Raw genomic sequence first — 11,306 nt, forward strand, 5'->3', positions numbered from 1 at the left:
ACTACAAGATTGGCTTAATGGCTATCCTCTTCCTCTGTTAGTATTGAAATGTAAAGTGCTCATATATTAACCCATAGCTTTGAGAATTAATGTTCAGTAGACTAAATAAGATTTGTGTTCTTTTTTAAAGAATATATGGTGAGTCCTTTCGCTACCTACCTACCTAATACTGAATTTGAGCTTGTGGTGGCATTAACTCTTTTTTTCTTTTTTCCCCCACTTAAAACCTATTCTGACAGGTAAATCGCGATTGCGAAGTACACTTTGTAAACTCGAAAATTGCAAACGCCTGGTTATGTAACTCCTCTTTGCCGTCACAAAAGGTTATATCATGTAAATTGGCAAGAGTAGCGGAGACACAAACCACGGTTTCTTGTGGTGGCTGGCGGGCTGTATAAAGTTACGTCGTTTGGTGTAATACTTGAGATATATATTTATGAGTGTAGATAGATATATATTTGATTAATTAGGAAAATTTTGTGGTTCCTTTCCTTCTTAGATACATATGAGGTAGATACACTTATATCCAAAGTCAAATGGACCATCACGCTTACCCTTTTTTTAAATTTAAAAATCTAAAAATAAAAAAAATGCTACACATGACCCCCCTTACACTAAAACCTAAATTATTTTACAATTAAAAATTCCTTATTGCCCCTAGTCAATTTAAATTATATTACAAATTGTAAATTTCCATCAAAATGAAGGATTGTATATGTGTTATGACAAGATTGACTTTGGTAATTTGAGCCAATTACCTAATTTACGTAGTTTTAATTTTTTTTTTCCCACATTTTCTTGGCTTAAAAACTGAAAAATGTAAACAAATTAGGCAATAAAGTATTTGAAGGCCTAGTGAAGCTTATTTTATATGGTATCAATGAGAGAATGAATGTACTGTTTTATGTAAATGAAATCAGCATATAATCCATGATGGGATGGAGATAAAAATAAAACGAAATTATCTTAACTTATCAGGGACAACATTGTTATATCACATTCAAGAAAGGTATATTCATTTTGATGGATGTTTGTGGTTTGTAAAATAACTTAAATTGATTAGGGGTAATATGAACTTTTTCATTTGAATTTGAATGTAAGTATTTCTAACTCGTATTGGAGAGTGAAATATGTAATTTTTCCGTATTGATTATAATATGAACGTGGATCCATCCATTAGTAATTGAATTGCAGCATGATGTAATTAACGAATACAATCCTCATTATGGATCTTAATTTGTAAAAAAAAAAAATCCCTTGATTTGTCTGGAACTGTTTGAGTTTGAAACATACCATGTGATGTACGTACTAAATTAAACTGTGATCTTTTTGGAGCTTCACGTATTAATAAATCATTTGCATGTTTCAGGTTGTTCCTGTTCAGTTGCGTCCTTCACTGGAACTGGAAGCGGCGGAGATTGGAGAACTACTTAAATGGAATTGTTTAACCAAGTGCTTTTTGTCCACGTGTCATCTTAATTATGTCTTTCAAAGTTGTCTCATAATATAAGGACTGTGAGAGGAAGTGCTGGTTGTGTGCTTGTTCCTTCTTCAAGCAACTTTGTTTTAAAGTAATGGAAAAGCAAGCGGATGTGGGATAGAGATTCCCTACCATATTAATTAGTAGAATAATTAATTATATTTAAAGGCCGCTAAACATCAATTAATTAGGTCATCTCTTACCCTGGATTTTTTTACATTACACCAAGGATGATATGGCGTGTGTGTGTGTGTGTGTGTAAAATAATCCACTACTTTAATTTATTCAAGCAAAAATATGTAGCAGTAAATAGCTAGCGAAAACCACAAGGCGGCTGAACCGAAGCTAATTATACGTGTAGGCTTCCAGTATAATCATTAATCAGCAATCAAATTCCAGAAAGAACGATAATACAAAAGAATGAGGTTGGTTTTACATACGCATGTTTGCACGTTTCCCTTGTTCAGAGCAACAGTACATTATGCCCTCATAATTTATTTTACCATCTAGAAAGAGAATATTTTAATAATAATAATAATAATAATAAAAGAATACAAGAATCCAATTCACTAGTATCATTGACGTTTTAGCTTTTCCTCATTGAGTGCAGCACTGAATTGGTAATGTGTTTAAAACAGACTTTTGATGAGAATATCATATCGGTATCCCTCTCACAGTATGATTCCAAGGGCCAATAATTAGATACTACTGCCTTTTGAGGTCCACACTATTCAAGTAAAAGTAGTGCTTTTCATCCGAGAAAGCTGATGTGGTGAGCACAGGAGAAAATCCATGATACCCCCTCGTGCCTACTTTTGCTGAGCATATGTCAACTATGTACTTTAGAAGTTCCTGCTTTTGGACATATGGTTGTGCTGCATATTCTTCCAGTGGCATCCACTGTAGGCAGTTTGAAACAGCAGTGTCAGAGATATTCACAGGCTGGTGCTGGTGCTGGTGCTAGTGCTAGTGCTGTTACCGTTGCATCTCAGAGCTAGCACTTTTATAATATTATGCTAATGTTCAAAAGTTTGAAATAGAATTTTTACCTGAGCTGCCTCTATCTCAGATTCCTGTTTCTGGATGTCAAAGGAAAGGGGTCGCAACATGCACAAAAAGAATATATCTGACTTTTCAAAGAATGACCGATGGCTTTGTCTGGAAACAGTGAGAAGAACTTAAATTTCAAAAAGTGATAAGGATAGAACTTTCAGCTCTAAGAATATAGACTGGAAATTTAAATTGTTTTTTCATCATTTATAGTACGATGCATTCAGGTATTTCATAATTCTGCAGTACCTAAAACCATTTTTTTTTTCCTGAGAGGTACCTAACTAAAACCATCTTGAAAGCACATCTGTATAAATAATTTTGTTTAACAAGAGCACATTATGTTCCTTTCTCCTTCCAAAACTAGAATACCTCCTTTCCACAGACTAGCGGATGCTAAAAGAATGCAATAAGCATGTGAAATCTTTGCATCATTGCCTGACCACAATGGCACACAGGCAAGGACATGTAAACTTCAAACTGGAATCTAATAAACAACGGTGGTTTTGATTCTACATAAAAAATTCGTTTTAAAAAAATAACATACCTGAATGCAAGTACTTCAACAAATTCTGTGTCAATCTGAATAACCAAAAACCAGCAACTTCAGAATCGAAGAAGATTAGTGCAGCTCAAAGAGAAAAAAAGAAATAGCTTGTTTTCAACAAAATATAATACAGACGTGCCTAATTAATACTTACTGATGTTTCTTCTTTGACTTCTCTAACAGCAGCCACACAGATATCCTCCCCCTGGAATAGACAAAACTTACCTAGTTGAGAAAATATACACTACATGTTATCGGTAATGAAATGCTAGTTCTGACATACATACCTCATCAACAACTCCAGTAGGAAACTTCCATATGCCTGTCCCCCGGAATCTCCCACTATTTTCTTGGACTACAAGCACCTACCATCGAAATATGCAAACCAAGATTTTTTAAGAAATGAATGAAGCCACTGTGAAAATCAAATGTATTGAGAGACCTCCAGCACAACTGTTTAGATTGAATTCAGTTCCCCTCCGAAAGAGCATGCGATAGAAAGTATTCTTTTATGAGTTTAAACCAAAAGGGTGCTCGTTCAAATTAAAAATGCCATCAAGAAGAAAGGTTTTAGAAGAACACAAACAATTCATAAACTAAGGAGAATCCTTTTTTTTTTTTTTTTGGTTTTTGAGGGAGGAAAAAAAAGGCAAGGGAGTGGGTAGAGCCGAAATTCATTTTTTAGCCCCTTAACTCCCTCAAGATTCAAACCCAAGTGACCAGCTAAATATACAGGATTTGTCTCATTTCCTACTACTGCCATAAGCCATGCATAAAATCAACGCAGGTTCAGGAACGAATTTGGACACTTGAAATGATCAACAGGTTGATTAAATCTGTTTCAGTTAGAAACCCATTGGTACCAGACTAAGCAACATTAATAACTAGACTGTATCACTGTGACAAGTGAAATTCACAGCACCGAGGGAAGCAGAGCTGTGAAAAACAGGAAAGTGGAGATGTGAAACCAAACATAATTAAATTACACAGAAACGGAACAGCATTGAGTCCTAGCGGCATATGCCTTCTTGCAGCTGCAAGGAGGCTATCAGACCTGTTAAAACATGTAAGCGAGTGGAAAGTGCTATCCCCTTGTATAGCCGAAAAATTGGACCAAATAAAGGGAGAAGAAAATCCCAAGACTACGAAAATGAAGGAGACGATCATTATACGTGCATAAGAGCTTCACAGCAGAGAGAAAGTAAGAATCCGGAGTGCTAAAATTCAATAATATACCTCCCTCTTTCCATTCATGACGAATGCACCAACTCCCACCCGGTGAGAGGCATTTGCAGGAAGAGTATTAGCCCCTCCAGGAATCCAATATACAAGCATTAAATAATTTGGCTCTGCATGGTGGAACAAAAATCCTTCCTGCACAGCAACATAACAGAACAATAGTTAATGCCCCAGTGGGACTAAACCAACTAACAAAAATGGCAGAATCAAACTTCAAAATCAGCATAAGCCGGTCAAGAGCCACAAAATTCAAATTTGATAAAACAGACAGACCTTAACTGCAGGTTCAACAAGATTGGCTAGCTCAATGGGTAGCTTGATCCAAACACCCTTTTTGCCCTACAATTACAAAACAGAATAGACAATTACATAGATTGAAATGAAAAAACTATGCATCATATAAATGACCCTGCATAATTTGCAATAATATGCAATCATCTGGAGATAATTGTAATGCAATAATCAGTTCACTTGCGTTACCACCTGCTGCCTCCAGTGTGAGATGGAGGATTTAAGCAGTGAAGCAAAAAGCTGAGGATCCATGGGCTCATTCATTTGAACGACAACACCTCCATAGTTATCGTTGATTCCATTTAGAAATTTGTTTACAGTTGCTGATGACGAATTCACTGAAGCTGACATGGCTCTGATATTGAAACAACCTGGAATAACAAACAAACAAACTGACACATCAGCTAAAATATTTCAAAATTTCCAGAAATTATAAAGTCAGAATTACCTGTTACACGAGCATGTCTTGCAGCAATGGTGTTCCTAGCAGAAAACAAGAAGAAGAAGCTGCGATTATATGGCAATATAACTCTAGAAACCGCTTTGATCATATTTACATAAATTTGAAATATTATTTATATATATATATATATATAGATCCCATATAAATAAGAAAGTGAAAGACGGAATCTCGACCCTTTATCGCCGCCCTTGAACTCTGATTCTTCCGTTGATTTTCAACGAACGAAATGCAAGGTCATCTGACGTCTAAAATATATTGGACTAGACCCTCAACCCCTTGCGTTTAGTTTACTGCGTAAATTCGCTACTACTATTTGTTTTCACAAATCTTACCGTAGAATTCCCCCAACACAAATCTATTAATTTCACTTTTATATTTGGATAACATTACGATAAATATAGGCCTGAATTAATAAGTGAATTTCAGGAGTATACAATAGTTAAAATCATTTGAATTTGTAAATACATTTTTAATAAATTTAATAATCTGGTCAAACTTTGACGTGATTGTTTAGAATTCGACACAAATTCAACCTAGCAATTTAGATTTAGATTACGGACGGGAGTAGGGATGGTAATTGTACCCGCAAACCCGTAAACTCGTCCAAACCCGCATGTTGCGGGTAATTTTACCCGTTGCGGGCGGATTTAGTATTATAAATTAAAACCTGCACATGGATGCGGGTGAGTTTGGTATTAACCTTATATCCGGTGGATACCCGCATGGATATCCACCAAACCCGTAATATTTTTTCCAAATATTTTTAATTTAATTTTAATCTAAAAATGTATAAAGAAAATAATATCATTAATCAAATTACTAAATAGCTAAAGGCTCAAAGTTGTGTATATGTATATGTGGCCCATCTCCTATTCTAAAGTTATAAATTAAAGAAAACTAAAGGTATTTCCCTTCGAATTAGTATTTGAAAATATTAATCTTAATTATTATTATAGGCATTGTGTTGGATGAGTGCTTATGGTGGTGAATGAAATGAATATCTTCTCTTGGAGTTTGTTTTAAATGATAATATGAAATGTAATTATTATTTTTAGATACTAGTTTGTGCTTTTTAAATAGATTTGTGTAATTTATACTTAAATTTGAGAATTTGTGTTGAATTGATGTAGAAATTTTAATTTTTCATTTACATTGTTTAAATATAAAATTGAGTATGTTATATGAAATTTAAGGTTATTATTATAAATTTATATATTAAACATTTGTGATTTCAAATACGGAAATCCGCAAAAAATCCGCCGGATACCATTGCGGGTTTGGTAATTGTTAAAACCCGCTGTGGGTGGGTTTTTTTAAAAAAATTAAAACCCGCTGCGGGTGGATTTTTTTAAAAAAATTAAAACCCGTTGCGGGTGGGTTTGGTAATTTAAATTTTGTGCGGGTTTGGATTTGGTAATGGCAAACCCGCTGCGGGCGGTGCCCATTGCCATCCCTAGACGAGAGGAATCTAAATGAAAAACAATTACAAGATGTATTCTTACTGTAATTCCATTAAAAGCTAGGGACTCAATGTGATTCCCAGAGTTTAACATCGCTGATGAGGTAGATAAAAGGGTTAACAAATAACATACGAAAGCATGGGTTCTCTCTCACAAAAAAAATAATAATAATAAATAAAAGAACGAACAAACGAAAGGATTCCCAAACTGCCACGTCAGATTAGTGGCAGAACCCGAAAATATCCAAAGGAACGGGGAGCAAATGGTAAATATGGGAAACGCATTTTACCTCTCCTTTCCACAATGAATTTACAATGAACATTTCATTTTCACCTTTGCTTCTGAAAAATTATCAGCATTAAAAAAAAATTACTTTACCGCAGAAATGGAAAAACGAACTGGCGACCGGGAAAGCGAGTTCCCGCAACAAATAACGCCGTTTCCGGAGTCAATAAATCAACCGCCCGTAATTGAGTCAGTGAATGCGCCGCTGCAGAAGCTGCGTCCGATCAGGAGGTCTCCGGCGGACGATCCGCCGAGTTTTGAGGCGGCTGCTGACAAGTCTTTAAAGTTCGGCTCGGGTTCAGTGGCGGAGAGTTTGGGTCCGATGTCTATGTGGTTTGATACGGAGGACGAGTCTAGGTACGTTATTTTGCGGGTATTTTTTATAATTTGGGAACAAAAAAGAATGTTTCTTTTTCCAGTCTTTTAATTTTTATTGATTTTATATGGTAAAGGTTATAATTTCTGTTCATTTAGATAGGAAAAGGTGTTTGCTTTTGTAAAGCATATAAAGGTAGAAAGGCAGCCTAAATGGTGTACGAGAGAGGGAAAAAAAAGAAAAGAAGAAGGCATTTTTAGATAATTTTGATTTTTGAACGTGAAATTTGGGGAAAATGGGGAGAGGACGAATTTTGGTTTATTTGAGTTATTTTTAAGTTTAGTTAAAGTGTGGAGGTTGTGAGTTGTGAATGTAGTAGTTTATTAGTATTAGGGGTGCAATTGTGGAAGTGTTTGTTTTTTGGTTTGAAGATACATTTTTAAGACTGAAGGCAACAGGGGTTTAGCTATGAAGTGGGGAAGAGAGACTGTGGATGGTTGATTAACTGTTTTATGGGATTGTTATTAGATTATAATAAGTGAATTTTATTCATTCATTATGTGAGTTGACTGCATGAACTACTTCCTTGTGTGGTTACTCTCTCTGCTGTATTATAGTGGCCTATAAATAATAAATTCTGTTACTAGTATCTTAATCTCATCTTCATTTCTTGAAAAGTCAAATTGGATGATTCTTCTCTGTTTCCAGTTCATCTTCAGACAGTGATATTCATGTGGATTTATTCACTGAGATCAAAGAACCTGGAAGTCAAAAGAGGAAAAGGAAGACTAGGGTGAAGATCGAGACGTTTTTGGAAAGTTTGGTGATGAAAATAATGGATAAACAAGAGCAGATGAATAAGCAGTTGATAGATATGATAGCAAAGAGGGAGAGGGAAAGAGTAATCAGAGAAGAAGCTTGGAAGCAGCAAGAGATGGAGAGGATGAAAAGGGATGAGGAGATAAGAGCCCAGGAGACAGCTCGTAGCATAGCTCTCATTTCCTTCATCCAGAATTTTTTAGGCCATGAGATTCAACTCCCTCAACCAGCACCAGTCTCAAATGTGGAAGAAAATGGAAGCAAGGATGGCAGAAATCATGCTGAAAACAACATCACGCAGAATGCAAATAACAGAAAGTGGCCAGAAGCCTGTGATCCTAATAGAAGATGGCCAGAAGCTGAAATACAAGCCCTTATAATGCTTCGAACTACTTTGGAACATCAATTTCATGGTGTGGGTTCCAAATTCTCCTTATGGGAGAGGATATCTGATGGGATGCGGAAGATGGGCTACCATCGGAGTGGAAAGAAGTGTAAGGAAAAATGGGAAAACATGAACAAATACTTCAGAAAATCCATGGAAAATGGGAAGAAGCATCTTGAAAGAAGTAAGACATGTCAATATTTTCATGATTTGGAAATGTATAGGAATAGACTCGTTAATCCAGGGAATGTAACAAACTTCCCTAACTTCGAAAATTTTTCCGAGAGTGATGCCTCGAACTTTACAAATCAAGAGATTGCTGCCAAGATTGAGGATTAAACATGAAGAACTTCTGACATATTTTAGCACAAGAAGTGACCTAAAGATGATGGTGAGAGCTAAATATGGTAGGCACCTGACATCTTAGTGTCTTTGCCTCGTAGCTACATATCCTTTGCAATCAGTATGTTTGTGTATTCTCTTCAGAGAACTTTAATGCATTATTCATTAACCTTTGACCATGTGGTTTTATCATCTCTTTGGATGAAATGCATATTCATTAACTTTGATCGTGTAGTTTTGTCATCTCTTTGGATGATCGCATAGAAAGTCTTGTGCAATTATTTGCCCTACAAAGCTGTCGGATGGTATGTGGCAAGAAGAACAAGGATTGACTATCAGGAATTTGAATAAAAGAATCTCTGACAGTCCATTTTGTTATTGTCCATTAGACTTGGCAATTGGCATGCAATATGACTATGCATGAGCAAATTCGCCCTATTGTTCTACTTTTTTTTATTTAATTTTTTAGCTAAAAATTGTCTTTAGATTTGATCGTGGGGTCATGCTACTTTACATCAACTGAAAATTAGATTTTTGTAGTACTCAATTATTTGGGTTGTCAAATAATTAAAAGAATAATTTTGGGTCAGCTGTAAGTTTATAGATAATGTAACTTAATAGCTGCCTCGATTGTGATATGAACTTTCTTTATGCTCACATTATGAGGCACAGCTGTACGGCTCACAAATATGTCGGTGTGTAAGGGCATAATTGTTGTACTGCCCTTAAAGATGCAACTTTGAGCACATTGTGGCACTTGGAATGAGAGTTTGTATGAATGAATCTTTTAGAATCGGTGTCTGATGTTAACTACGTATATCAACATCTGAAGTAAAACTAGTTTTTCGCAGATAATTACATATCACCATTTGACAAATAATTTCCGTCGCATTGGTTTTTTCTTTTTCTTTTATTCATACAGCACGATAATTGTTCCATTACGGCATTGTCGAGTATCACTTTGGGCAATAAAGCTTTCGGCAGTTCAGCCCTTCAGAAAGAGAATTCAGAGGCAAACACAAAACAAGCAAAAAGTAACGAAGATAAATAAACCAACTGCTTTATTGCGGGTGAAAGACAAAATCCAATAATATATGTACATCCATGCATAATCCAGAAACAGAATCCAAGTACACATTTGAATACATGTGCTTCCCCAATGGAGAAAAAGAAAAATGGATCGAGCATTGCTATGATCTCATCACTTGGAAGCATAAGAAAGGTACAAGTAAATGGCGACCAAAACTGCAGGGAAGATGAGAAAGATGAAAACAGGAGGAGGTGTCAGTGGACCCATTATCAGTGGACCAAAAAGAATCACAGCAGCCACAATCAGCATCATCATTACTGAACCAAAACCGCACCCATATTCTTCCATCTTTGATCTTTCCCCAAGACAAGTTAGTTAAATATCTGGGAAATCTGTGTCTTAACAAAGGTAAGTGGTGTTTCTCAACACAAGAGTAGGGAATATTTGAGACGTGAATTAATCCACACACACACACACACATATATAGATAGACACACTAGTGTGCATGGTGCTGCTTGGCAAAGGATGCAACTAATTGGCTAACAACGATGCATGCAATTTATACTTCATTCGACATGACTTTTGCGGTCTTTGGCTAACGTTTCGCCCGTTAGTGTTAATAACACCTTATCCCCCATATATAAAAAAGGGTTTCCCCCTCCCAAGACAACCGCCGCCCCCCCCCCCCCCCCCTTCCTTCTTTCCTTTGGTATTTTAATTAGTGTAAAAAAAAAGAAAAAAATAAAAATAAATCTATCTATAGAACCACTTTGAAACCAACTGCTACACGAATCCTCACTCACCCAGAAGATCCACTGAAAAAGCAAACTTCATTCGCGCAAATCATTCATCTATATCTTCCATCAATAACTTCAAACAAATAAAGCGTGTCTGGCTAGAGAGGGAATTTCCCTCTCTCGATAGGCATTTTCCTTTTTCCTATTAGGTTTTATCAACTTCCGTCAAGACTATTTTTCAGTGACCTTTTCGATGGTGTTGCTTTGGCTTTGGTTTTTTGGATCGCGAAAATACGTACGCTTAGCATTGGAGGTGGTTGTGCCGACTCCCATAGTGCTGCGTGGAGATGCTGATGGCTCGATAGTGGCAATCTTTGTATAGGAGGATTCCCGGAGAATTATTTGGATGATAGTACTTTCAATGAGTCACGCTTCTTGAACTTTAGCTTAAGGTTTGCTAGTGACATTGATTTATGTTTGCTGATTGTCAACTTTGATTCATTGTATGTGGTGCTAATATATATATATATATATATATATGGAAAAACTCCAGAAATTCTAGTGGCCTAATCGTGGCCAGCCGCTGCTCTTGCCGCCCTTAAGCCGCTGGTCGTGCCAGAATTGGGAAAGATCAATGGTTAAATTGGAGAGTAAATTGAGTTCATTGTGTTTCAGAATAATTATAGGTTCGTGCTTCATAGAGAAATTGCCTTGTGTTTGAAACCAACCATATAGGATTATATATGTTGAATTCGTAGAAATATGACTTTGTAGCATATGGAAGTTGGATTGCAGAATTGACAATAATGATCTTTTTTTTTCCATGGGTCTCGTAATTCTGATCTGAGAGCACTTATGATAT

The 11,306-nt window shown here is 36.0% G+C and overlaps 2 protein-coding genes across 3 annotated transcripts; one reads left to right on the plus strand and one right to left on the minus strand.

The window, feature by feature from the left end:
- Positions 1 to 1,848: 1,848 nt before the first annotated feature.
- Positions 1,849 to 5,416, minus strand: LOC18051161 (nudix hydrolase 2). 2 transcript variants are annotated; one of them, XM_006449866.2, is made up of 10 exons: positions 5,244 to 5,416; positions 5,056 to 5,090; positions 4,800 to 4,978; positions 4,590 to 4,655; positions 4,314 to 4,451; positions 3,365 to 3,442; positions 3,232 to 3,282; positions 3,078 to 3,112; positions 2,530 to 2,638; positions 1,849 to 2,380 (listed from the first exon to the last, which is right to left on the minus strand). In XM_006449866.2, the coding sequence occupies exons 3-10, from the start codon at positions 4,956 to 4,958 to the stop codon at positions 2,186 to 2,188; spliced, it is 831 nt and encodes a 276-aa protein (XP_006449929.1). In that variant the 5' UTR covers positions 4,959 to 4,978; positions 5,056 to 5,090; positions 5,244 to 5,416; the 3' UTR covers positions 1,849 to 2,185. The 2 variants fall into 2 exon arrangements, with proteins under 2 accessions (XP_006449929.1, XP_024047281.1); XM_024191513.1 differs by lacking the exon at positions 5,244 to 5,416 and having other exon boundaries at positions 5,056 to 5,183.
- A 1,297-nt stretch (positions 5,417 to 6,713) lies between these two features.
- Positions 6,714 to 9,131, plus strand: LOC18051162 (trihelix transcription factor GTL1). Its single transcript, XM_006449867.2, has 2 exons — positions 6,714 to 7,172; positions 7,840 to 9,131. Exons 1-2 carry the CDS (start codon positions 6,916 to 6,918, stop codon positions 8,672 to 8,674), a joined length of 1,092 nt encoding a protein of 363 aa, XP_006449930.1. The 5' UTR covers positions 6,714 to 6,915; the 3' UTR covers positions 8,675 to 9,131.
- Positions 9,132 to 11,306: the final 2,175 nt, after the last annotated feature.

Source organism: Citrus clementina, unplaced genomic scaffold (genome assembly GCF_000493195.1).
Source record: "Citrus clementina cultivar Clemenules unplaced genomic scaffold, Citrus_clementina_v1.0 scaffold_2, whole genome shotgun sequence".
Lineage (NCBI taxonomy): Eukaryota > Viridiplantae > Streptophyta > Magnoliopsida > Sapindales > Rutaceae > Citrus > Citrus x clementina.

Bases quoted from the DNA above. Each gene is read 5' to 3' on its own strand.
- LOC18051162 (XM_006449867.2), top strand. From the start codon at position 6,916: ATGGAAAAACGAACTGGCGACCGGGAAAGCGAGTTCCCGCAACAAATA. The intron at 7,173-7,839 runs GTACGTTATTTT...CTCTGTTTCCAG, and splicing joins GATACGGAGGACGAGTCTAG to TTCATCTTCAGACAGTGATA.
- LOC18051161 (XM_024191513.1), bottom strand. From the start codon at position 5,158: ATGATCAAAGCGGTTTCTAGAGTTATATTGCCATATAATCGCAGCTTC. The intron at 4,979-5,055 runs GTAATTCTGACT...TTGTTATTCCAG, and splicing joins AAGACATGCTCGTGTAACAG to GTTGTTTCAATATCAGAGCC. The intron at 3,113-3,231 runs GTAAGTATTAAT...TTGGTTATTCAG, and splicing joins AAGTCAAAGAAGAAACATCA to ATTGACACAGAATTTGTTGA.